The sequence below is a fragment of the Dermacentor silvarum genome, chromosome 4 (genome assembly GCF_013339745.2).
Source record: "Dermacentor silvarum isolate Dsil-2018 chromosome 4, BIME_Dsil_1.4, whole genome shotgun sequence".
Lineage (NCBI taxonomy): Eukaryota > Metazoa > Arthropoda > Arachnida > Ixodida > Ixodidae > Dermacentor > Dermacentor silvarum.
The window spans coordinates 15,767,019-15,794,648 of NC_051157.2; the positions used below are offsets into that span (position 1 = coordinate 15,767,019).

The following is a 27,630-nucleotide window of genomic DNA, read 5'->3' on the forward strand; positions in this document are numbered from 1 at the left end:
GCTAAGGTACGAGTCAGGTCAAAAGGGAACAGAAGACGTAAACCCAAGAGCTGGTGGGATGAGGAGGTTAAGAAGGCCATAGAGAAACGTCAGGAAGCATCCAGGGAACACAGATATTCAAAGCGGAGGGGTGAACCAGAAGCTGATGTAGGCAGAAAATGGAATAACTTCTTAAACTGTAGAAGGGAAGCATCCCATTTGATCAATGAGAAGATTAGAAGAAAGGGGAGCCAATGGTTGTCAGAAGTAAACAAAAAGGATAGAAAAGCAGCAAAGAAATTTTGGAAACATCTCAACTCCTTGAGTAATAAGACTAGCCTAGAGCAGAGGTTTATAGTTACAGCTCAAGGTGTTCGGCTAGAGGGAGATGAGGCAATGGAACATATAAGAACAATGATGACAGAAAATGTTAAAGAACGAAACATAGCATGTGCTCAATCAGGTGAGGATAGACTAGTTAGTGCAGTGGCTCCACTGGCACAAAGTGAGTGGGAAAGGGCAGAGAAGAGGGTTCCTAGTAGCACGTCGACAGGTCCTGATGGCATCCAAATTATATTGATAAAGACATTGGGCCCAAAATCTAAGAAAGCATTAAGAGAGGCAGTGAGCAAAATGATAATGGACGGTAAAGCCCCCGACGGGTGGAGACTGAGCAGGATGAGCATGATATATAAGGGAAAGGGGGACAAAGCCGACATAAACAACTACCGTCCCATAACAGTGACGTCAGTGGTTTACAGGGTAGTGGTGCAGATTATAAAGGACAGACTGCAGGCGTGGGTGGAGAGCGAGGAGGTGCTGGGGGAACTACAAAATGGGTTCCGGAAACAAAGAAGGTTAGAAGATAATCTGTTCTCATTGACAAAGTGTATTGAAATAGCAGAAAAGGAACACAGGCCCCTATGGCTCGCATTTCTGGATATCAAGGGAGCCTATGACAGTGTAATCCAAAAGGATTTGTGGGACATACTGGGCACTATAGATGTGGAAGATGGAGTAAGTAATCTTTTAAAAGATATCTATAAAAGTAACAAGGTGCTTATAAAATGGGAAAACAAGGTATCTGAACCTATAGAGATACAGCAGGGGCTTAGGCAGGGGTGCCCTCTGTCACCTCTGTTGTTCATGCTGTATTTACAAGGATTAGAGAAAAAATTTGAGAGGAGCGGACTTGGCTTCAACCTTTCCTTTTTCAAGCAAGGAGAATAGATTAAACAGTCATTACCAGGACTGATGTACGCGGATGACATTGTACTTATGGCTGACAGCAAGGAATACTTGCAGAGATTAATGGACATCTGTGGTAAAGAGGGAGATAGCTTAGGTTTGAAGTTTAGTAAAGAAAAATCGGCAGTCATGATTTTTAATGATAATCAGGGCAGCGAGCATAGGATACAGGAGGTTACGCTGGAGGTGGTGGATAAGTACAAATATCTTGGAGTGTGGAAAACAATGGGGCTGAGTACCTAACGGAACATGAAAAATATTTAACGGCTAAAGGTAGCAGAAATGCAGCTGTGATGAAAAATAGGGCACTGTGGAATTACAATAGGTACGAAGTGGTGAGAGGGATTTGGAAAGGGGTGATGGTCCCTAGTTTGACTTTCGGCAATGCGGTCCTGTGCATGAGATCAGAGGTTCGAGCAAGGTTGGAAGTTAAGCAGCGAGGGGTAGGTAGATTGGCTCTGGGAGCACACGGAAATACACCAAATCAGGGGGTACAGGGTGACATGGGATGGACGTCATTCGAGGGCAGGGAAGCCAGCAGCAAGATAGAATTTGAGGAGCGATTGAGAGAAATGGCAGAAAAATGGTGGGCAAGGAGAGTTTTCAGTTATTTGTACATGAGGAATGTTGACACAAAATGGAGGAAGCGCACCAGAAAATTGTCAATAAAATATTTGGACTGCAGGAGCGGTGCAAACCAGGAAACAACGGTTAAGAAAAAGGTTAAAGAAACATAGAGGGGTCTGTGGAAAACAGGGATGCAGACGAAATCAGCACTGGGAACATACAGAACTTTCAAGCAAGAAATTGCCAAAGAAAATATCTATGATAATTCTAGGGGAAGCTCTTTGTTGTTTGAAGCCAGGACGGGAGTATTGCGGACTAAGATGTACCGAGTCAAGTACCAAGGTATAGACACGTTGTGCTGTGTGCGTGTGGAGAAGAAGAGGAAACGGCTGAACACCTCATACTTTTCTGTAAAGGCCTTAACCCTACAGTGCAAAGCAACGGGGCTGATTTTTTCAAAGCATTGGGGTTTAGGGACAGTGAAGGCAAAATAGACTTTAAGCGGGTAGAAATAACCAAACGGGGGTTATCTGATTGGTGAATAAAATCAAGGCAGGGGTGAAATTTCACCCACCACAAAGTACAAAATATGTTAATAGTCATGGCTAGGTGGCGTATGCCACCGCCCGATTTAAAGGGTTCAGCCTCATCCATCCATCCATCACCTCCATGCATTCACCTCCATGCATTCACCTCCATGCATTCACCTCCATGCATTCACCTCCATGCATTCACCTCCATGCATTCACCTCCATGCTCACCTCCATGCATTCTTCTGTGCACTGAACCGCTGTTACTATTCTCTATATTTACCTGCTACTCCGGCTTTCATCATTCGCATAAGTTATTCTGTAAACACGCGCTGATTCTTCTCCGCAGCGACTTTTTCTGAGGGATTTGTTCTACACAGTACCAAGAGCACCACCCGCCTACATATGCATAAAAAGTTGCAGACTTTAGATTTAATTTCTACACAGTACCAAGAGCACCACCCGCCTACATATGCATAAAAAGTTGCAGACATTAGATTTAATTTATGTAATTATCTACGCAACGCTTCTAAGCAGTACTCAGTAGATAGCATCATCCCAAGAATACAGCTGAGGCACAATATTTTAGGTCTAATGCTGCTAATTTTCTGTTTATGAAGCTCTAAACCAGATATTGGCATTTTTGGCAGAAAGTGATAAAGTCAATGTACGTTGAAGAGCATATATAATATATGGTTTTATTGAATCAGGTTGCACTGAATTGGGATGGATTAAAATAAACTGAAGTGAGTGAGGAAAGGGAACAGGTGGAACGGTACAAACAACATTGTGCGATATACACAAATACATAATTACAAGAAAACAGAAAACACATTGTTGATCATAAACAACAACTGCCATATCTATACTCTTTCCGATTTGCAGCAGCACAATCAATTACACCAGAAAAAACACTGCTATTCACAAACAAAAACTGGCTTATGTCAACTTTCTGATTTGCAGCAGCTGATCAGTTACACCTAAAATGCAGCCGTTCTTGTTGATCTTTTAGAGTAAATGCATCGTTATGACGCTGTTTAATAATAGCGTCCATAAGAACAGCAGGTTCACACAATGATTAGGTTATGCAGCTATAGCGAAACAAGTATGCTTTAGGTGAAATTCCATCGTCGTGAGGTTCCGTATAATCGTCGCCGCGCGCCATACGCTGTATGTGCGAGTGAAAGCATGCGACGGTGAGCCAACAATCGCGGCTCGCGCACACAAGGGCGGGAAGGAAGCGCAATCTTCCAGTCGCGCACAACGTTCCGGAGGGATGGTAGGGAGGTGGAGGGGCCGCGCTTTACTGCGGCCGCGCGCTCTCGCCTACTAAGTGGTTCACTTGAGAAAGGAAAGGTTGGCGCTATCTTCTGCAGCCCTTGAGGGAGCACGGCTCAGACAAGGCTCCGGGGGGAGGGTGGGCAGGTAGAGGGGCTGCGCTTTACTGCGGCCGCGCCCTCCCGCGGGCCGGAAGGCTTCGGGGGGAGGGGCCGGGTCCTGCGCCGCGAGCATCCGCCCGCGCGGCTATATCTTGAAAGCCATCTGCGGCGGGGGCAGAGTCCGCCCTCCCTGTGTTTTCGCGTTGAAGTAGTTCGCGTTGAAGCCAGAGACAGCTCGAAGGTCAATTCGCACGCTGCTGCTGCTGTGCTGACTCACTCCAGCGTTTTGACAGCCAGTTTTCGTGGTCATCGAGTGAGATGCGTTCACGTTCATGTTTGCTTGTGCGCGCGTGACACCATGCTTGTTAATTTAGTTAGTATGCCGATGTTTACAAGTTTATACGGCCAATAAAACTACTGTCCTTACTTTGTATAGCTGTCCACTAATTTGCTATCGCAATCGATGCTTCGCCTTTAGGGTGAAACCGCGCCTTTTTTAATTCGTATGTATCAACCACACGGCTTCATCCGCAATATTTCTAGCTCTTTCGTTGTCGTTTGTGTTCAAATCAGGTATGCTGACGCGCAGCAGAGGTAACGTCTCGGCCCTTTGCGCCGTCGAACCACGTGGAAACTTAGTGGCTGCTGTCACGGCTAACGGACAAAAATGCATTGTCATGTGCTACGACAAGTCAACCACTCACCTCGCATGTCTTGGTGCTGTCTGTCGGATGCCAGCGGTCACGTTTCACTTGCGCCTGCCATTTTTTCCTTTCGCTCACTGTTACGAGGGAAGCGAAACATCCGTTGGCCTTTCTCATGTGAAGCAGCACACAGTGGCTCTGCAGTGTTACACAGCAGCCTGTCATAGCTTTCGTTCAACAACTGATGTAATATTTTAAATCAAACACCAACGCGTTTACAGCTCCGTCCCCGCGCTAGCCACTGGATTTCTTAAAACGCTATACGCCAGCCACTTTCGAACCAACATGGCTCTCCGCGATGATGCGGTGGCATGGCCTAGGTCAGAAGGTGTCTCCACCCTGAAAGCGGCGGAGCTGGCATCGAGGCACCCTGCGCATCCGTGGAGGTGAGCGCCATTTTATGATAACTCAAAGCGAAGCTCTTTACTTTATTTCGAAGCGAGATCAGGATATAGAACGCATACTTATACAGCGAGGCACAACAAGGAAGAAGACGCGTGTGCTTGCTGCGGTAAAGCTAGTGAAATGATGGATCATGTTTTATTAGGATGTGAAGATATCTGCCCAGTGGTTGGTTTAGGCTCTTCTTGCCTCCTTGAAGCCCCTGAGTTCAGCGATAGCAGGGGGAAAGTAAACATGTCCCCAAATAGAGATTAGCAAGAGGCGATTGGAAGATTGGTGGAAGAAAAGCAGGCAAGCGACAAACAGCGGAGGCGTACAAAAACAAGGTTCCCAATATTGGTTCAGAAAATTTGATACTGGAAATTGTGTGTGTGTTTTTCTTCTTTTTTAAGATAGCTAGGACATTAGGCAAAATAAGAGGTAAAGTAAAACGCTAAAGTGAAAAACGAAAGAAAGTAACTGGGCGCCGGTGATGAGATGAAAAGTGATCCAAGTATTGCTAAGAATATGGCAAATGAAACGCAACTTTGTGTCATCGTCGTGAGCTGCGTTGTCAAGCTCCTGGTGACATTGAACAGTGCATACTAAAGTGTCCTGAATTTGAAGCAGAGCGTAAGATATTAATACACGAACTGAAGCGTAAGACGGCACCACACTCAAATGCAAGTGATACTTTGTTACCACGAGGACACTGGATATTTAGGAGGGATCGAGGTTCTTCGGTTCCACCTATAAAGTTCCTCCGTGATACAGGGTTGGGGAGTGAATGGTGAGCCGTTCGGGTCGTCGTAATTCGGAAAACGTTCAACCTATTGGGCTCTGTGTGAACTTGTTTTTAATACTTGGTGTTAGCTGTACTGCTAAGTGTTCCAGAATGTATCGCGGTTGATAAGTGGTGTTCGGGCGGAGCAATTACCGGCAACTTTTGCAAGGCTAGGTCCGCCTGCTACAAGCAACACCCCTCCACCTTGTTTTGTGCGTAACGCAAACCCTTGAAAATCATAATTTACAGATAGTTTAAATTAACGATTTCAATAATTTGCCTATAAAGTGTGTAAAGTATGTTTCCTGAGAAGTTGACATAAACTTTTACTCGGCATGAGGTGTATACGTTGCCTTGAAATATATTTCTGTAAACTTCGACCGTTGCTTTTATCTGGTCTTTCTTATTTCGTTTTTCTTTTTTTACGCGTCGCCGTGTCGCGACATTGGTACAGCCGTATTTCTTCAGTGCCAGCATCCTACTATGTTACAGATGTGGAAATTAATAATGATGAATAATGAAGTATTGTGCGTCTTGAAAAGAGTCTTGAAAAAAAAATTACCTGCTCGAGTAGTTCCAATTTGCTTTTTTGTTTGGATGTATGTAGGTTATCTTCTTAGCCGCCTTCATATAACGAGGGCCCGTGGAATTCGCTGTTCTGCGCCCATGTTATGATATATCGGTGCTACGAACTGCACAAGGCCGGGGTTAATTGAACTACTACAAGAATGTGGTTTTTTCCCATAATTTGAGTGTTACTAGTTGTGCAGAGTGCTGCCTGTTAGTGTTTTAATTGCGCGCATTGAGGCAAACTGCGTATGAGCGGACAGCGTTGCATTATTCACGGTAGAGATGGGCTTGAATATACCTCGCACTTTGTATTTAAGCTCACCTGATGCAGTGTGCACAGCGCGAACTGCTGCCGGAGCAAGGTGTACGCGTGCAACCACGGAAAGTGCGCATGCTCACATGATCACTCGGAGCATTCCGTTGTGGTAAATCGCTCTAATTACATGTTTCCTTAATCACCTCTTTCAAGCTCTCCTAATGACGCTACCTAACCCTGCAAGCATCAAGACTGATTCATTAAGCTTCCATGAACGCTTTTCGGTATCCCTTCTTTATAACATGTCACAAAAGGAACCGATAAGCTTTAGTAGTTAGTGGCACTTGCGCGGCAATGTGTGAACCTTGCTCTTTCGCATTAGTTCCACGACACACACGATTTAATAATAAAAGACGAAATATACAGCTTTCGTTGTAAAAAGCACGATCCGTCAAGGCGTTGAGGTTCCTGAGCCGCCGAAAACAGCCACCTTATATTGCAGTTATAGAAACTTTTTGACGCTCCAGTTGGTCCACATGTTTTAATACTCGGAAAGAGGAGGAAATACGTAATGAGGCGGTGAAGGAAACTGAGTTGCGGACACGCTCGCGATGTCACGAGCTGTCGCGACATTCCGCGTCAGCAGGCACCGTCTTGCGTACAGAATTGCCACGTCCTCCTCTTGCGCGGCATGACGTGAGTCAGCCTTCGGCCTTCATTTTGCCGGGTGCCCCCGGCTGCTTCCGTGCTAGCCCGCGGAATGCGCTCACGAGCGGAGGTCGGGGGTTCGCGAACACAATGCGCGCAGCTTCACTCCGAACCCCGCACTCGCCGCCGCCTTCCCGCACGTCCATGGCCTCGACCCCGACGGGGTGGCAACAGAGGCAATCCGTCTGGCTGTCGGGTGTTCCTCCCTGCATATCGGCACCGGCAGCGACGCCCTCCTCCGCACCGGTTGAAGGTTCGGTGCAGCACTGTCGGAGATGAGGTCGCGGAGAGACGCTGCCTCCGCCCAGGCCAGAGACGTCGAATCTCGTGAACTGTTGAGAGATGTTTCTGCGGATCACAGAGTGCATGCAAGTTTTGAATTATCTTTAGTGTACACTGTCAAGGCTTTCACCAACGCACGTCTGCAGTCAGGTTGCAGAACAAATGGGCTCCGACATTTGGGCGTGTTGGTGTATATAGCTTCACTTTAAGTAACAGCGCAATATAACACGGACAAGAAAGAAAGAAGCGCCGGTCCCGTTGGTTTTATATATTTTTTAGACCGACAGCTTTACTACTCCAGTTAGAATCCCAGAAAACGACTGGTTCCGAAAATCTGACCTTCAAGCCCAACCAAGGTCAAACTTGGAATTAGCCTGCCACTACTGGCGGCTGTTGCGTACGCCGCGTGGGCGCCTATCTTGAAAGCGGTCTGCGATGTGGACAAAGTGCGTGGTCGCGCGGGCCTTGTCGTCAAAACGATCTGCGATGTTAACAAAGTGCGCCGAGTGCGAGTAGCTTCGTATGCGCTGTGCTTTCGACGCTTAGTTCGCGTTGAAGCGAGACGCAGCATGAAGGTCAATTCGCTCGGTGCTGCTACAGTGGCTAGAATGGGTGCTGCTGCCGCGCCGAGCAGCGTGTGTGTGTTGTCTTGTGGTGAATTGTAGATGCGGTAGTTGCAGACGGCGCCGAGCAGCGTCTGTGTCCTTTCCCAAAGCTAGCCAAACTGTGCTATCGCTCCACAAACTTGGTTTAACCGCGTTCAAGCGCGACAAATTTTTCTTGTCCATCACATTATCTCTTGACAAATTTCCCTTTAAGTTTTGAAAATGAGGATTGTTGTAAGGTTACACTGGAAACTGGCGCGGATTCTAGCGTATGTCATGTTAGTCTCCTTAGCGACACCGGTGGGATGAACCTTCGTGTCTGTAGTCATGATGAAGCAACGACAAAGTACACTGCCAGAGCCACTAGCTTCGTATAATCACGAGTATGACACCATATCTGCCGTGGCATTAGGTCAGACCACACATGGCATTAAAAGCTAAACTTTATTTTTTTATTTATTTACCTTAAAAATGTAGCAGAGCAGGGAGGGATAGCGTATGAAAGGAGAAGGGGCCATGCATCAAGTTCAACGCTTGTGCAAGGAATAGGCAGAATGAGTCTGGTACGTGATAGTGGCATGGAATGTCAGAACACACTGGCGCCGCTCAGTGTTCATCTTTCTGTCTACTATTCCCTGAGATCAAGGACCCCCGTCCTCAGCTGATCATACGCTTCAAAACCTGTACCTCCACTAATACACCTGGCAACTCGCACTTACCTGCACAAATCAGAAACACTAGCGGGAGGCACGCCCCGCAAGCCGCGTCTCTTTGGAGCGCCGACTTCCTGGTCCGCCTCGTCAGATTTGGAACCGAGGAATTCAACAACAAATACAACGAGGGGGTTATCAAGGAGTAGTAGAGGGCTCATGCCCTAGGAGACGTCTGCTCGGCTGAATGCACCATCCTGCAAGCGAGGCGCCTCCGGCTTCTCCACTGCTGCACTCGACTGATCTCTGAGGCAGGGTCGGGCGGGAGAAAGCAGAGGCGATGGTTTACTGCCGCCACCGAGGTTCTTCAAAACCCGCTGCTGGTGGAGGGAACTTCTGTTACGTCCCCGCCCAGATTCGCTTCCTCCCCAAACGGCGACGTCCGCCCTTCAGGGTTCTCCTGTTTATACAGTGGGCCCCGCCGACCCCTCCGGCGGGGTGGAGTGGCCTGCGAACAGCCAACGAACGAAGGAAGAGAGGTTGGAAGCCGTTTCTCTCTCGCTACAGCTTCCCTCGCCCAGGAAGACCGCGTCTTTTTTGTGCAACACGGGGGCGTCCGCCGCTGATGGAAGCCCTGCGGGTGCGCTTTCACGGCGGCACGATGCGAGTAAATAAATAGACGAGTTCAACTAGGAATAACTGAAGGCAGCATCGGAAGAGAGGGAGAGGGGAAAGAAAGAAGAGCGCACGAGCAAGGGCCGAAACAAGGAGAAGGATGTTGCGGAGAGGGGAGCGAGACGGAGCTGGCTGCTCGCTCGTGCAAGCTGCCACGGCTACAGAAAAGGCGCTCCGCAAGCCGCCGTCGGGGTGGCCCGGGTTGGTTTCTTTTTTTCTCGTGCGGTAACAGCGAGGCCATCTAGCCATATCGCCTCGTGCAGGGAGAGAGAGCGTCGGTCTCAATCTAACGGATACATCTTGCATCCCGCTCGGCCGCTCGCTCCTCCATGTCGCCGGCATCGCTCCGAAGTGCTGCTGTCATGTCACTCGCATCGCCGGATCCTCCGCCGAGGCACGCAGTCGCCGACGCTTCCCGATGCCACGCCGCCCCGTACATCAGTCCCTAGCTGCGAGCGCCGACCGTTGCCGCCGGAACCCGATCGTCCGAAGCCATGTCCTGCGTTCGGCGTCCTGCTGCTCCTGTTCGCTGACCGGATCCTGCATCCCCGGCTCCGAACGCCGAAGAACGTGCCGCCGACGTTGAGTGCTCGCTCGTGCGGCCTGACGTTCTTCCAAATTTAGAAGCTGCACGGTCGCGCGCGAGATCGGAGTTGCTCGCGATGCTGATGTACCGTTAAGGCAGCTTCCAGGAATACTCCAAGAGGCGGAGGAAGAGGGAAGGAAGGGGCTTTTTTGAAGTCATAAGTTCTGTCGTTGTCAAGCGGACCTAACGAGCAACTTGAACGATGCCGAACTACGTCAAAGAATCCAACGTGCAAGCTTCGACTGAGAAACTGTTCGTGCGCTACTGGCGTCCGGATGGTCCAGGGTAAACAGTTTTTCGTTTCCCTTGTTTTGCGCGGTTGCTTCTTGTCAATGAATAACACGATCTGCAGCGTTGTTTTTGTTGGAGTGATAGAGGTTTGCATCGTTTTGGTTCTGCTTCAGATGTAGAAAGAATGAGTGCATGCAGGCACACGCTGGAAGATATAGACAGCGACGAACGGCGTGTTATCGAGTTTTGAGCGTGACCGTTCTCACGTGCACGCCCAACAAGGAGCGACAGAGTGCAGAATGCGTGGCATTCTGTTCGACATTATATCGTTTAATTAGACGTCGGCGGGGCGCCGCGCGTTGTACCGCTTGTGGCGCCGAGTCTTTTCGTACCGGTAATTGGTTCAGTACAACGCCTCGGGGCCGTCGGCTCGCAATCGGAGACTGGAGGTGGGCCGTTTGTCAGCGAGACATAAGCGTGTCGCTCGTGCTGCAAGGCAGTGCAAGCTCACTTTGTCCTGTTCTTGCTTGTTCGTTGTGCCCCAATTCTTGCCGTCAGCCTCGATGCATCTCGGGGGCAAAATTCACAATCGTAACTAGCGCACGCTGGTGCTCGATCGCGTTTGTAAAACGCAACGGCACACATTATAGTAGTAGTATTCCCGTCACTGTAATGACCCTCCAGAGCAACCCGGTCGACGAGTGGCTGCAGGGGATATATTCCTTGAACACGTTTCCTCTGCCGTGTGTCACGTTATTCATCGATACCTTCGCCGACCACCCAGGAAGCCAATGAATCGGTAAGGAAAGCATGCATGCTCTGAAACTCCAAGAGTGTTAGGTGACCGTTGTTCGTCTAATTACCTTGTGTCAGACACCGTGAAATTAGAGCGTGCATGCGAGCTATCTGCAATACGCCTTAATAACGCAGTCAGTTACGCAAGAGCATGTCGTTGCCGATCGCACTCGGCCCTTCAGCGAGACCAACGTGATGCACCTCGCGAATACATTTCTGGCAGCGTGCTCGACACAGTCGGGAATAAGACTGACGTGTTTTTTTCTCAGACGTGGCATGAAACGCAGCAAATGAAACGGTTTTTCTTGTGTTCGTTGTTGGTACCATGCATTAACCTCTATATTTCTTAGCACCGACTTACTCGAAAAGCGCGCGCCAACTGCATGTGCTGTTGAATGTCAATCTCTGGGTCCCTTTTCACATGCCCCAAGTTTTGCGGAAACCAATGAAATATTGCCAGTCGTATATATACTAGAGGACCAGATTTTCGTGACTCATTTCCAGTGGAAAAGTCATCTCAGAGCTCAGTCACAATATCTGATGTATGGCACATTAAGCTTCAGCTCGAAGCCAACTCTGATTTCCCTAGAAGTACCTGTAAAAAAAATTGCAGTACGCTCAAGCCTCGCCTGGAACGTGATAGCATTCAAAGATCCGTGACTGCTTCTCACGCTTCCCAGCAACTGCAGCTGTTTTAACCGTAATGTTTACCGGGAAACGCTGGCGGCGAACGCGATGCATGAATGCGAGCTTTCTGGTAGAAACGGGGCCCCTCTTGCGTGGGCCGATCCCGGAGGCAGTGCACAGCCGCGCCAAAAAAAAAAAATTACATGATTTTCAGGTTTGTGTTATTGTTTCGCACTTTTAGAAATTCAGTCTGGGAAGATTTAACATAAAAGGCATGCGCTGTCGGTGTTTTGTTTAATGACATTTGTTTGTGGGCTGTCATTCTCAAAATTCCGAGGAATAATTTTGTCACGCATGTAAGACAGGGTATGAGCAACTTTAGTGATAGAACGGTGTGGCAATATAACCTGCATATACCGCGTGTCATATAGCAAGGCTTCGCATATAGAGATACCTAAATATATACAGGATTATTTGCTCTAACAGACAACGCCGCCGACGCCGGATTTTCTGCGACAGGGGCCCCTTAACGCTATAGCGTTAATGTTACTTCGAATGTTATCGCGTCTCGAATGTTAATTGGAGGCAGAATATAAACTAAGTACTGAAAAAGAAATAAAGAAAGAATTGGCGAAAATGAGTAAATTTAAAAGAAAGACGAAGATTACAACTCCTTAATTGCGCACCAAAACAAAATATCTCAATTACGTAAACTGTATTACGTAAATGGTATCTGTTAGATCGTCTCAAGCTGATACCTGATTCGTTTTAAAAGCGGCGCATTTTAAAAACACTGACACGAAATGACGCGATAACACAAGCGACACATGATGAAGTAGTTCACAGCAATTGCCGGCAATCGCCCCCCGCCCCTCTGCGTGTGTGCGTGCGCGCACGTGTAACCTCAGAAAGGTGTATAATATATCAATATTGTCAGCTATATTTATTTCAATAAATATACCGTGAGCGGTTCAAGGAATTGCGATATCGTTTTTTTATAACTTTTTTTTTCAATGTCTATAAAAAAAAACAATTTTCCACACGTTTTTTTTTTTTTTTTTCAATTAGAAAAACAATGTCGTCAAACGTGGTAGATGTTGAACAAAACGATTTTTGCGTTGCCATGAGTAAAAATATTGAAGATTCTTCTTGGCTTCATTCTTTGCCACGCGTTTACGGGCCGTGTCGTTTGAGATCTGTACCATCCGAAGAGTTCCGGTAGTTATTATTTTAGAGGTAAAGTGTCATATACCGCTAGTTATTTTTGCACACAGACATAAGTTATTGCAATACTTTAACCGTGGTCATTTAGTTACCCATTCTTCCACTGTTACTTTCGCACGTAAGCAAGTCAGCGTCGTATTAGGAGAGATACCTGTTAGGCAGGCTCGGTAGTCACGCAGCCGATTAACTTCGTATAACCGAGGTGGTGGCGATGGCGGTAAACGCATCCGTCCCGCCCCTCATCATACATTTACCTCCGCTTTTGCTACGCGCGCATTACCTTTCTTGCGCCATAGCTAAGCCACCGTACCATAGCAGCGACATAGAGGCTAGTTTCACCATATATAAGAGGAAGCGTGTGACGAGGGGGCATTTATTAGACACAATAAAAGCACTTCCGAAAGATGAAGATTTTATGATCAAACCCAGAAAGGGCTTACGGTCGGGCCTGAACGGAGAGGAGCGGAGAAGAGCTATAGTGTATTGCGCACACAAGCTGGGATTAACGCGAAGTGAGCATCATGTACGGAACGCGATACCGTGAGCGGTGCTGTACGACGAGCCGTAACTTCTTGTAACTTATGCAAGGTCAGTCCACAAATTGGCGAACCCCTCTTCTTCAATGTGCACGTTGTTGGAAACCATGACGGAAATCTTGCTTGCTCTCCTCGGCTTGTAGCATCTTGAAGGAAAGAAAGAAAAAAAAAAAAATAAGGAAAGGAAACTAACGTCTAGAACCAACAGCCTGAGTTACGCGTCTCCCGTCTGGTTGCATATACCGTATGTTCCGCCCCATATTTTATATCCTTTTAGACGGTCCTCCTCATACGTACCCCACAGCCAGGATTTAGTGCCTTCGGGCTGGCCTTCTCTCGTCGCTATAGCCGTCTCGTAAACTGACGCGCCCCCGTTCTGCACCTCCCTCTTTCTCGTTTCTGCTGCAGGCTTTCTTTTCAACCCGTGCGCAACTCCCCGTCGCGTTGGTAGTACAGCGAGAAGCACGCTGTTTTTTTCGAGGAACCCCTCCCTCCTGTTCGTCGAGAAGCCCGATTCAAAGGAATCACGGCTGCCCCTGGGGGAAATATGGCTCGCCCCGCTCTCTCTCTCTCCTTTAGCCGCCCTTGTCTGAGAGCTGCTGCGCTCTCTGCAATTTGTATGGGGCCGCTCAGCGCCGAAGGAGCACCGCCCCTTGTTGACGTGTTGTGAGGAGTGTTGCATCGAGACGACGAAGAATTCTGAGCTCATACGAGCTCAAAACACTCCCTATAGGTCGCACATCTCGAGAGAGAATGGACGGATGTCGAGACGGGACTATACAGCCTTGCCGGGAGTGTTGCGTGCAGCGGTCGCGTGGATTTCTAGGCGCCAGAAGCGCCCAGTTTCCCGCGGTTAAATGAACCCGCGCGTATACGTGATTGATCGACGCTGCTAGTTTATTTCCTTACGTACGTTCAAGGCCAATATGGCGCTACAGAAGGAAGCGGGTGTTTAACGGCCCAAAGACACACAACGGCTATCAGAGAGGCCATAGTGGAGGCTGGCTCTGGATTTTGACCCCATAGCGCGGTACGCGAGCGTTTTTGCGTACCGCCCCCATCAGAATGCGGACATCGCGACCGGTAATCGAACCCGAGACCTCGAGCTCGGACACTGTGCCTTGTACCGCGGCGTGCGTACGTTCAAGGCCAACATGGCGTTGCCAAGAGATGCGCGTGTCACCGGCATTGCGCACCACGAAGTTCGAGAATTTTGGTCCTTTTTCCAGAGTCGTCGAATCTGTTTTACAAGTCCCAATCGCGAGAGGTTGTCAAAACCAAATAAAAGCCGAATCGGCATTTTCGGTCGAACCCTATTTGAAATTTGGCATGACGAATGGAACCTAGCAACATAAAAGCAAGATGCTAAGAACATCGTGAAAGAGTGCACGGCTTAACATTTTCGTTACTGTGTAACAAGAAAATAAAGGGAAATTGGATAGTGGAGTAAGTAACTATATAAGTGAGAAAATCAACCGCTGATCACTTAATTGTACATGCTGTTTCCACATACGATTGCATGGGCACGAAAGTTCACGGAACGCAGGAAATCTGGGACAGAGCTCTTATATATATATATATATATATATATATATATATATATATATATATATATATATATATATATATATATTGCGCGCTTTGCTTCCGAACATATAAGTTACCCTTCTTTGCCAATAAAGCAGTGCCGCACCATCGACATCCCCACTCCATCCTTTTATAGACGCCAGGAGGATCTCTGCAACACGGCTTCGCGACAAATCAGGTCACTATCGCCTCGAAACATCTTTGATAGATCGACTTCATGCGTCAAGCTGTGATTCCGCATACGATACGAAAAGCAGGTATTATGGGCGCGGGTCATCCAGTGAAATTGTGCTTCCCGGGGACATCTATAGAGTTGCTGTATATACGGCTCCTGCAGGGAGCCACATACAGTTATATACAGTAACTCTAGGGGCATCCTTATATAGTAAACGCCGCTGGGTGAGCGAATTCCCGCCACGTGCCGGCTTTGTTCTGTTTTCATACCTGTGTACCTCGCGGTCAATGCAGACAACCTGTGCAAACACTTCCGCCCACTCTTTCGGCGAATTCGGCAAATCGCCCCGGGGCGCCCTTCTGGGATGATGATCGGATGAAAGAGCGTCCCGATGCGATTTGAAGAATTCGCCGTTAGACATGCACGCGACGAAACGTGCAGGAACGCCGCCCCCTACGGCTGCGTACGCGTGCCTGCACGTTTGCCAACGTCTGCGACACGTGTTTACTCGCGGCGTACTCTGACTCGTGCCGGCATTCGCCGCTCGTGCCACTGTGCGATCGTGGCCTGTCGGATCAACAGCAAAAGATGGGGCAGAACGCTGACCTTTCCTTAGTGGCGCGCGCACACATGCACCCACGCATGCTTCACTCGCCGAGACCGCGCGTAAGACAATGTGCGGAAAAGATAGGAAAAAGAGAGAATAACCAGACAATAACGGTGAAGGAAAACGCTTGATTCGTGCAAGTTGGCTTTGCGGGGCCTCGCTGGCAGCGTGCTTGAGAAGCTGTTCGATGAATTCAGCCAGGCACACACTTGATCTAGACAGGTGCTGGTGGGATAATCATCCGTTAGGAAGAGAGTGCGGGGCTTCCGAGTTGTGTGTCATCCTTTGTTACTGAAATTCATTCCCTCCCCCTCTAGTGCCCCACACCCACTAAGAGAGAATGAACTTCAATTGCAGGCATAACTTATGACCTAAGCAGGCTAGGGGATTAGTGGTGAGAGTCATAAAAACAAACAAACGTATGCCTTTGTGCGCTGCTTAAGATAGCTGTATTGTAGCACAGTCAAACATTCCCACGAATCGGGCCTTGGCCCACATGACAACTGTAGACCCAACGATGGGGCGTCGTCGGCGCGAAGCGTTCCGTGCTGGCTGCATGTATAAAGGATTAGCGGCGAAACACGTTTGTTGAATCCGAAGCACGTCCCGGACTGTCACCGAGCTCTGTGTGTGGCCTGCTGTGCGCACATAAATTATCGAGCACTAGCTGCGAGTGCTATCACCAATGTTCCGCGAAAGGATCCCGACATAAAGTGGATTAGCAATGCTGATTGGGTTTACGTAAACGCGGGCACGGCGCGTGAAAAGTCTTGTTTGTCTCGCGGAACTGACTTTTATATATACTGCGAAGGTCGATGCGTCACAGTGCTCGTTGGCATAGCCGTGGTCTTCGGTGTAGAATAAACCGAATTCCACTGAAAGCTAACATCTTAGCTTTTGCGTCGTGCCTAGTAAATACCTCGATTCCTTGTCCATGACCCAATTCAGCTCTTTCTTTAGAAAAGCTGCGACGCATGCTCTGAGTAGATACAGGCAATTTGGAGCTGGGGGTTATAAATTAAACTATTATCCTATCATGAATGGTTTAATCGCAACTAATTCCTCTAGTTGCGTAAAATCAGCGAGCCAATTATGCGTCGCGCACATCTCTGCGGATGGGCAACGGGGCAAAGGCAGAAGGGCAACGGGCCCTGCCATTTATCTTCGCTAGCAGCACTATCAAAAAACCCAGCAGTCTCAATATCGTGGGCTAGCAATGAAACAAGAACATTTTCGCGCAGCTTTGTTCTTTGCTCATGTTATGCATTCAGGACAGCACGTCCGACTAATATACACCGGGTGTTTCAGCGAGCACTTTTTTTAAAGGTTGCCTGTGGCAGATAGCACAATTCTAGTTCATGAGCTGGTCTACTCGAAGAGAGGAACATTACTTACACGAAAAAGTTGAAATGCATAGTCGACTAATTCACTATTTAAGTTTTTAGCTAAATACCTTATGGCTCATATTGCAATTTACAAATTCCAGCCGTGGAGTTCGCAACGCGGATCCACTTGGAACGAGTTCTCCGGATGACATAGTTTCGAGATATTAATTTCCGAACTTTGCGGAGAAATGCATTGGCGTTCCCTAGACTGTCTTCAGTTGCCCAAAGTATCCTTCGTATAGCAGCCACAGGAGAAATCAGTGAAATTAATTGCAGTACAACTAATTATATTTCTCAAGAGCAGAAGACGTGCCCAGAGGCAGAGTCGTTAATCTTTTGTTGCTTCACAAATATATATATATATATTTTCGGCAGCAGTCATTGATGTGCCTGTTTGCATTGTCTTGCGTATGTGACCATTTTAACGTTTTAATTATGCACAAACAAAAATGAAACAAATTTTGAACGCGTTCTTAAGAGTAATTAAATCAAGTGTCAGCAAATAAATTCCGGAATATTCATCCACAAATTAAGTTGTGAGCTAGGGCATATAGTGGAACTCGCTACTTATTTTCATTTATTTCTCAGTTATTTGTTTAAGCGAGTTGAATAATCTGCCGTAGTATGTCGCACAATTATTTCAACTAAATAAATTTCAACTTTCAAATGTCCATGGTTCTTAGATAAATGTTTTAGGCCAACGCGGATGCTGTAAAATCTTGCAACGTTGGTGATTGTGGAAAATAAATCAGAACGCATAAAATTGTAATCTCACAGTGCATTTTCTTTTGAATTATATTTTCACGCATCAAGTGGCTCAACCCTCGTGTTTAATTACTGCCTAAATTGGTTGTTTTTCTAGCACTATCATATCCCAACTTGATGAAAAAAAAGTACGTTGTCTACGCTGTATATGTTTAACACCCTACACTTTGAAACAAAACTAGATAAAGTTCACGTTTACTCATACTGCAGAACACAAATGCCTAATTTGTCGAATCAAAAACTGACGCCATTAAAATGAAGCCGAGTCAATCAATGAAAATTGCATGCTCCGTGTGAATTTGATTGCCCCTGAGCGTTATCCTTGTGTGTCACCAAATGTTATTTAATGGAGCTTAAAGAGCCATTAACGGCTTTGTATTATGATATTTTGAAAGTGCCAATAGACCAGCGTATCTAAATTTACATTCCCGCCAAGTTGATTGGCTCGAATTCCTTCACTACAATCTCACTTTTAAATTTCAAATACTTGAAATTTAAAAGTGAGATGGACCCGCCGTGGTTGCTCAGTGGCTATGGTGTTGGGCTGCTGAGCACGAGGTCGCGGGATCGAATCCCGGCCACGGCGGCCGCATTTCGATGGGGGCGAAATGCGAAAACACTCGTGTACTTAGATTTAGGTGCACGTTAAAGAACCCCAAGTGGTCCAAGTTATTCCGGGGCCACATCCGAATCCAGAGCCACTCTGGAGCATATATTATGGGAATGTCGAGGGATAAATAGTGGTAACGGGGACGCAGCTTCTAGCTAAAGCCTCCGCACGCGCTTGGAGACCTCGTTGCTCAGCCCCGCCGCCCTCAAGGATTAACTTTGGGCTGTCCAGCGGGCCGAGGATGCCGCCAGGACTCAAGAACTCCTGGCCGTCAGCTAGGCGGGACCTTTAGCCCACCCCACCAACTCGCAGGACTCACAAAGTTATTTCCTCCTCCTGCCCCCACTACGGCGCGTCTCATATTCAACTCGTGGTTTTGGCACGTAAAACCCCCATAATTCTAAAGATGATATGGAATGGCTCGCGGTGTACGGGAGTGGTCACCTATGCCTTCGCCATATATTGCCGCTAAAATTTTTGGAATGTGTAGTGCGGGTGTTCATATCACACTTTAACGCATGAGCATGGTGAATAGAGCATGCAATTTTTTCATAGTTTCTACTTTTCCTTTTTTTTTTTCTGTAGCAACTCCATCGGGAAACCCGACGCAGTGAAATGTGCCTCTCGCAGTTAATCTGTGTGCGCCTATAGTATCTTCACAATAACCGAGGACTTGACCATGCTTCGTTTAGGCTCAACGGCGAATGGGTCGGACCGGGGTGGACCCGAAAGATTCGGGCCAGGTTTGAAATTACCGGGCCGGGCTCTGGCGGTGCAGCGCTAGGCACTTTCAGGCTCGGGCCAAGCTCGGGCCTGGCCCTTGCCAGAAAAAAAAAAAAAAAAAAAAAAAAACCGACCCGCAGACCTCCAGCGGGGGACCTATCAAAAACTGCTTCCGTGCCCGGAAGCCAACTTCACCGCAAGGTGATTCGGGCCGACCTGCTTCTCAGCTTTTCAGTAGCCCGATTTCACCACTTTCAGAGCGCATACGTAGGTTCCCTGCCGGCACCATATATGAAGTCGGTTAGTCTTCGGCGCTTTTCCTTGGATTCAAGGCAACCTTGACCATAATGCCAAGATGAAGAAGCATGGTGTTTTAACCTTGATCCTATTGTAGAATCGTTATCCTCAACTTCCTGCTCTTCAGCCGGTTGGTCACGGCATACAAAAAATAATTGAGGACGCTTAAGCTTCGCCTTTAAGAGTAGAACGCGATAGCATTATCGGGACCCGTTCGCATCGCATCGTTCGCATACGGCAAATAGGCTTCATTAACTGCAACACTGAACGTGGGAAAGTCAGCTTACAAAGACCGAGCTTACACCGATCCCCTTAAAGTCGGCTTCACTTTTAAACTGAAATGCATTGCTGGAAATACTTTTTCCAGGGGCAATATAAGTGGTCTTATATTAAAATGTGAAGGCCCTATAGCACCTTTTTTTATTATTTTATTAATTGTTTGCTATTGCCCCGACGTGCGCAGGTCTGGTAGAAATGCTTGAAAATGGGTTTGTGTTTGAGTTTCCTCGTAGCAGAATAAGCTTTTTTCGTACATTCAAATTACAATCCGACGCCGATTGGTAAACAATCCGACGGCGAATCCGACAATGGTAAAGTCGTACTTTACCATTTTTCTGACGGATTTCACTGTGAGAAATTCAATTTTTGTTCACCAAAATCTAGCACCACGTGGAGGGCCTGCGCGGTCGATGTGGTTGGATGCTTTTCTCCTCCACCCGCGATCACACGCCGGTTGTCGACGCCGGATTTTCTGCGACACGGGGCCGTAAACGAAAAAAAGAAAGGGAGGAGGGAGATAGTTAAACGTAAAACTAGGTGTTTAACAGTAGTTGACTTCAGTCTGACCAGGACGACAAGTAGTGGCATCCATTGCAACAGCGGTGGCATTGTGAAACTGGCAGTGAAATCGGTCTGTCGTAATAAATATCCGCCCGCACGAGCGGCTCATGAAAGGATCGAGGCTGTGCGCTGTTTCTAAGTGGACACTGTTCGAACGAGCGAAGGTACTCGAGAAACGGGAAGCGAGCGGGAAAGGGCAGTTTTACAAAGGCGCTAGTGGGTAGGTAGGTGGGCACGTGTTGGCGCGGGCTAATGGCATGGCAATCATGAAAAAAAGAAAGGAAAAAGACGAGAGTTTCGGTCCTGTTCGGTTGCGAAACGAGGAAAAAGAAAGAAAGGAAGAAAAAAGAATTACGACCGACCGCATGGCTTCAATCACGCTCAAAAAGGAGGTAGGAACGAGGCAACAATACATTTCTGCCGACGCAATCATCGTCGGGGGGAACTCGAGTACAAAGAACAAGCACGAGCTGTTTCAACGGAAGAAGCGCGTCACGTGGATGCGTCGCAGGCCTTTCTCTCGGGCATCTGCGCTGGAGCTGAACTGGTTGAACGAGCCACGCCTACCGCACGTTGCCGTTCCCACGAAGCTGCGCGGAGAGAACGCCAACTTTCCAGTGGCCGAAACAGCTGGCCCCCGCAACTTTAGACCACTTCTGTCCACGCGCACCTACCGCAATTGATCAACGAAGCGTTTTCGCAGAGACGCAGCAAATTCGAACGACAGAAAATTTCGACTGGAAATGAAGTATGTCGGAAGAATAATACACCGAGATTCTGCTTCGGTCGACGACGGTGATTACGTTTGACGATGGATGGATGGATGTAAAACTTTAACGATGTAAAAAAGAAATTGAGTCACTTCAGCATACGCCAAGAGGGTGAAGGCGAAAGCCTGCGCGCTCAAGAGACATTCATTAAATTACTTGACATTCTCATTCGAATGCGTTGTTACTTCTTATTACTTGTTTTCTTCCACCGATGGTCGTGGGTTTGAGTGCCTTGATTGACGCTACCTTAATTAAACTGTGCCTTGATTAACTTCGCCCAAATTAACACCAAAGGTCGTGGGTTCGAGTGCCTGAATTAGCTCTATCTTAATTAACATTGCCTTTTCCTGGCATGATGAGCGGCATCGGAGCCAGCTGTGGAAGACGACGAACGCGCGAGTAGTGGCACGAGCGCGTGTCAGCGCGAGGCGAGCTAACACGACTTTCTGTATCGCACGCCGCGTTTTAACGCGACAGCGTTAAGGGCCCCGTGTCGCAGAAAATCCGGCGCTGGCTTCGGCGTCGGCGTTTAGCACCGGCGTCTGGCGGAAATAGTCATGCCGAACCACATCCTCCCCAACCACCCCGACCACACGGGCCCTCGGCGTGGCGCAAGGCGTTAGTGAACAAAAATTGAATTTCTCAAAGAAAAATCCGTCACAAAAATCGTTAAGTACGACTTACCTACAAGCGGGATAGCGTCGGATTGTAATTTAAATATACGAGAAAAAAAAAAAGCCTGATAAGAAGCCACGGATCTTTGAATGCTATCGCATTCCACTATTAAAGGCGAAACTTAAAGCGTCCTCCAATCGCTGTACTTCGATTCTAGGCAACATGGAGGGGAATGTTGAAAACCGAGCCTTTCTAAATTTTGGACACGCGCGCGCGCCTTGGAGCAACAGCAAACAATAAAAAAAAAAAAATAAATAAAATAAGATAAAAGGTCTTAGGGCCTGCACGTTTTGATATAAGACGGCTTAAATTGCTCCTGTAAAAATGTCTTCCCAGCAATGCATTTGTGTTTAAAAGTGAAGCCGACTTTAAGGGGATCACTGTAAGCTTGGTCTTAGTAAGCTGGCTTTCCCACGTTGTGAGTTGCAGTGAAGCCCACTCATAAAGAAAAATGTGATGCGAACGCAGCCCGATAACGCTATCGCGTTCCACTTTTAAAGGCGAAGCTTAAGCGTCCTCCAATTTTTTTCAAGGCCACTGCCTGATGAGGAATTTATGGCTTTCGCCTTAAAAACGGGAAGAAAAACCTTGCACTCGGCCGCGCAAAGTTTGAAACAGCGAAGCTGGGCGATCGTAGTCCATCATTTTCCCGAAGTGCGCGCGAACTTTTCATCTGATGAAAATGATGATGATCTGACTCATGATGATGATAACTTCTTTTCGCGCGTCTCGGACTTATGGCCGTCACTGCGCGTTGCATAGCGCAGCTTGCAACACCGACACCGCGTTCCAAGAGACCCGCTCCGTGAATGCCTCTCTCTCTCTCGCTCTCATAGCGCGCAAAACCCCTTCACCTTGCAGAGCAGAGCGTGCGAACGCGCCAGCTGTGCACGAAGACGACGACGCTAGAACGCGATCATACATATATGGTTCGTATAAATGCATACCCTGCAAGCGTGGCTAGTGGCCTAGTGGCCTAGTGGCGGTTAAAAAAAAAAAAAAAGCTGTATAGCCTAGTGGTTACGACGCTCGCCTTGGGACCGCGGGTTCGAATCCGCCTCGGCATAAAAGTTTATTTTATTTTCTTTCTTGGTAGTCTCTTGCTACGCACCACAAATTACGGCTGGCTTAAACAGCTTCGCTGTTACACACACAAAAAAAAGCAATTGCACAAACCCGCTGTTAAGGATAGGCCAAGAATCGGGTGGTAGCTTGAAAACAAAAAGATAAATATCTAAAGTTGGCCCTATCGCTCCTCGCCGATGAGACTGCGCTTTCTCTTCGTCTCCCACGCTGGAGCGGCGATGTGTGGCTCTGGTTACGCGCCGCGTCCTGGCAAAGTATACTTACACTTGTTTTCATCGCAGGCGTTTCCTCAACCAACCAGGCGTTGAGCCGTGCTCCCTAAGTGGTGGCAGAAAATAGCGCCTCTTCCTCTTCACAATCTCTCTCTCTCTCTCTCTCTCTCTCTCTCTCTGTCTCTAAGCGCTTGTAAAACGACTATATACCAATACAACACGGCCAGCAACAACAAACCCAGCGCTGCTGTCAGGAACGAGCGCGCGTCAGATATCGTAAAATCGCGGCAGAGCAATGGAAGACGATGAAGACAGAACGCGCGTTCACGTGCACGCTCGCAGCCCAGCCGCCGCCATTTTGATCATTTCGCTTCACCAAGCCGCTGCTGTGAGCCGCGAATCACGCTGCAAGCTATAGGAGTGCTTTCCTTGGAAGGAGCAGCTCGCCGGTCCCCAGCTTGAGTCACGCTGCGTTCGCAGCGAGATCCCTGGGCATCGCACTCGGCGCCGCGCCGCACTCAGCGTCTGTCTGCACAGCGCGTCTCGAATCCCGGCTCACTCTACCCCACAGCAACAGCCATGGAAGGGGTCACGTTTGCCGATACCGAGCAGGAGGTCACGTCACTGTGAGTCACCAACGATTTTTAACGCGACTACGTTAAGTGTCGCAGAAAATCTGGTGTCGGCGTCAGGCGCCGGCGTCCCGTGAGCGAAAAGTCCCGTATATATTTAGGTATATGCCACGTCTTGCTATATGACAAACGGTATATGCGGGTTAGATTGCCACACCGTTCTATCACTGAAATTTCTCGTACCTTGTCTTACATTATTTGGTTGTTCCTCGGAATTTTGAGAATGGCAGCCCACAAACAAATGTAATGAAACAATACACCGACAGCGCGTGCCTTTTATGTCAAATCTTCTCAGACCGAAATATTAAAAGTGTGAAACAATGACAGAAACCTGAAAATTAGGCAATTATTTGCCGCGGCTGTGTACTATATACCTCCGGGATCGGCCCACGCAAGAGGCCGCGTTTCTACCAGAAAGTTCGCCTTCGTGCATAGCGTTCGCCGCCAGCGTTTCCCGGTTAACATTACGGTTACATAAGCTGCAGTTGCCGGGAAGCGTGCGAAGCAGTCTGGGATCTTGGAATACCATCGTGTTCCACTCTCAAAGGCGAAGCATAAGCGTCCTCCAATTTTTGTTGCACAGCTCCAGCGGCTCGCAACCGCAGTTCTCCGCGGGTTCGAACATCGCGAACTCGCATGCAATGACCACCAGCAGTGTGCTCTTCAAATCGAAGACGCATATAAGGAGCAGCCCGACCATGCTGTGTATACACCAAACGCCGCTTGCATCCGCGAAGCATCTTGTCCGCATTTTACCCGCGGGAAGATTTACCCTGAGCTTTTAATAAACCTTGCAGAAATGACAGTAAGTTACCTCTGAGCAAGTTGTCGAGAGTCAACGGACACAGCAACTTGTGGCACGGTAGCTCACCATCGCTTGAGGGAAGTTTTTTGAACCGCGGGTAAGTTTGTCGTTTAAGAAGCATCTTGAATGTGCCATAGAGATCCGTGTCATGCCTTTACCGCGTGGACTGCGAAATTATTCGGTGGCCTGTCGCTGTTCTTGCTGTTCGAGCACTCTGTCAAAGGAATGGTATTCTGGTTAACTGTTATGGCGTTCACGAGCACCACGACTTGCTGAAATTCACACACGACACGGGCAGCACCATTCATTTGGTCTTCCTGCCGTGCACGCTGCCCCCTCATTGAAAACGTGAAGAGAAAACCAAGTCATCGTCATTACTTTAGTGCTTGGCGTATTGCCTGGCGCTGTGTAATAAATGACGATGAATGGTTTATCACAGTTATTGCTGAACGTACATTTGACAAGTTCAGCCACATTCCGAAAGCCGTGTTAAAGTATAGTGTTTCGTCTATTTCTTAGGTAGGAAAAAATTGTAATAAAAAGCAGGACTTTTAAGCAGATTATTTGATCACTTGAACGGAGCATTACGCTTGTTTGGGGATCGACCCTTGTTCGGTCGCATCTGACTTGAAACCTTTTGAGAAGGTCCGCTTGTTGTTCCGAATTCGATAGGGGACCGTTATCCACACCGGTAGATTTCGATTTTGTAAACGTGCTAGGAAACAGGGGCGACAACTTCGATATCGAAAAATAAGGATGCTGGGACTGAGGATGCAGAACGCGGCGACACATTTACATGCGGCCGACCACAGAAGTTTTTTGCAACACCGGAATGTGCGGAGAAATCGAGAACCTTTTTTGTGAAGCGCGCACGCAGCCTAAAATTGAGAAGTGTGCACTGTGCGGCTGTGTGCTGTCACAGCCGCACAGTGCCAGTTTTGTTCATTTTGCAACTCTGAGAACGGGTAGACGAAACGTAAGCAAAAGAGATGAAACGCAAAAACGGGACTCGAGGTTATGCCACGGTTCCTGCCAAAAACCGAGCGGTTTATTTTGTTCCAGCAGTACTGCTGATGACGACCGAATAGCAAAGTATAAAGATCCTCCTGGGCACTGATTTTTTTTTTTTTTTTTTTTTAAATACCTAAGTCGCCTCGAGCTTTGTTACGTGGACTATGGAGTAGCCATATGTGGTTCTGATTGTTGCTCTGCTCGGATGATCTTGACCCAACGTTTGAGGCGCTATAATTTCTCCCACCGAGTTCATATTTGGCACAAGTTGTCTGAGAAATTAACCTGCCCGTTAGTCGAGACGAAGACAATGAGTGACACAAAATTAAGAGCATTAATAATAAACTATAGAACGCAAGCAGTTACATGCCTGTATACATTTCTCCTGGCTTCACAGTTCTCGCGGCCACTTGTAAACGGGCGCTCGTAAATTATTTCGTTTGTCAGTATTGACGTCGCAAACTATATGAGGGCGTGATTTAACGCCGCTACTTCCGCGCCGTCGACGCCACTGGTACGCATAGGGCTGAGTCACCGCAGCAGCGCTTATACGCTTGGATGTAAGGAGACTTAACGAGTAGTTCATCATATGCCGAACATTTGAATTGACTGTGCGGGGGAAAAACATAATTAAGAAAGGACTTCGGAAGGCTTTACGCATGGAAGGATTCGGCCCAAAAGAAGCCGCTGCATCGCGTGCAGGCAGTTGTCTCGCACGAAAGTTCTCGCGACGACACCGAAATAGGAGGAGGGCTTTCATTCGATGCACGTTTCTTTCGTCTCACGCGCACATAGCACGCGTGCTTTTCTCTTCGAGGAGCAGGGAAGGAGGTGGGCGAGGATGCGAGCACCTGTGTGGCAGCGCGGCGTAATGGCAGCTTGAAAGGCTAGCCTCTCGGTTAAGACGAATGCCATCTCGAAAGGAAGGTGCGCGCGAGCGCTCAACGGAAAGCTCATTTATGCAGCAGGCACTCGCGCCTGCCCCGCTCTCGAGTCGAGCCCAGCATTTGTCGAGGGGGCGGCGACCCACCGACGGCGGCGCATATGGACTTCTCGTCGGGATGGATCTCAGCAGGTACCACTGCACTGTAACGCCCGCGGTGTCGTTGCGCCACGGGAAACGGACTGCCCTTCAATTTCGCGAGCGCGCGTGCAGACACCATTTCCTCGAAGGTGCGGAGGGGGACCCTCTGCAGCGACTCGCCTGACAATACCGGCACTTCGCATTCGTAGCAGCGCTGTCTAAATTGTTTCTAAGTAAATCGAGGTTAAACAAGAAAAGACACGTCGCGTGATGCAGGCGTCGCCGCGGCTGCCACATGCTAACGTGGTTATGTTGCAGATAGCCATTGGCATCCTTCCGTGTGGAACCGTCGGAGCGCGCGCGCGACGGTCTTTCATTTTCTTTCCCCTTGACCTCCAGTACCAGCCTTCCCGTTCAACAGGCTTGTGTGTAGACGCTGTTGCCTTGCTCGTTTTTATCTTTTTTTCTTCTTCTTCGGCGGAGGCTGTTCTTGAGACTAGAGGCAGCTTTCAGCAGAACAGCAGCCATGCATGGCGAGTGACACGCGGTTTCTAATTTTCATACCGAGAGACGCTTTCTACCCTCATGTTCCGAGGGAGCCGGCGGAAACGTTAAAGTGGGCAGTGAGTATCAGGATTAATATGCGAAAACGTACACTCTGACAACAAAGGGAGTGCTGTCTACTCCTTTTGTGGCGGTAAGATCATGTCCCGGACTAGCACTATTTCCGAGCGTCATCCGAGAGCGCGGCAACACTCGGAACTGTACTTCAACATGGGATACGTAATTAATCCCGCAAAAAAAGCTCTCAGGACCCATTTGTTCTCGCGTGCGCGTTCGCGCGTGCGTAGGATGCGACGGAGCGTGTGAAACCGTTATTATTATTATTATTATTATTATTATTATTATTATTATTATTATTATTATTATTATTATTATTATTATTATTATTATTATTATTATTATTCCGAAAGTGTGCGACGAAATACATGGGCGTTCCAGTTACTTTTGTGCTTCACTGCACGAAAGACCGTTTTGTTAAAGAAGTGGAACAACAGTGCAAATTTTAATGGCGAGTTTGATGGCGCATATCTCCATACTGGTGTCAC

The 27,630-nt window shown here is 48.0% G+C and overlaps 2 protein-coding genes across 5 annotated transcripts in view; one reads left to right on the top strand and one right to left on the bottom strand.

The window, feature by feature from the left end:
• Window positions 1-27,630, top strand: part of LOC119449515 (proton channel OtopLc) — a 53,700-nt gene that overhangs the window by 11,786 nt on the left and 14,284 nt on the right. Inside the window, exon 1 of one of the 4 annotated variants that reach the window (XM_049665278.1) lies at window positions 4,531-4,793. The exons of 1 other annotated variant lie outside the window; for it this stretch is intronic. In XM_049665278.1, coding sequence (XP_049521235.1) covers window positions 4,693-4,793 — 101 coding nt within the window. In that variant the 5' untranslated portion in view covers window positions 4,531-4,692. Of the gene's footprint in view, window positions 1-4,530; window positions 4,794-9,448; window positions 10,190-23,332; window positions 23,676-27,630 lie in introns of those variants that run through there. 2 more of the 4 variants (XM_037712701.2, XM_037712702.2) reach the window with 2 other exon arrangements.
• On the bottom strand, window positions 6,931-9,304 carry LOC125944657 (uncharacterized). Its single transcript, XM_049665279.1, has 2 exons — window positions 8,713-9,304; window positions 6,931-7,454 (listed from the first exon to the last, which is right to left on the bottom strand). Exons 1-2 carry the CDS (start codon window positions 8,862-8,864, stop codon window positions 7,100-7,102), a joined length of 507 nt encoding a protein of 168 aa, XP_049521236.1. The 5' UTR covers window positions 8,865-9,304; the 3' UTR covers window positions 6,931-7,099.

Bases quoted from the DNA above. Each gene is read 5' to 3' on its own strand.
- LOC125944657 (XM_049665279.1), bottom strand. From the start codon at position 8,864: ATGAGCCCTCTACTACTCCTTGATAACCCCCTCGTTGTATTTGTTGTT. The intron at 7,455-8,712 runs GTAAGTGCGAGT...TGTGATCCGCAG, and splicing joins AGTGTTTCTGATTTGTGCAG to AAACATCTCTCAACAGTTCA.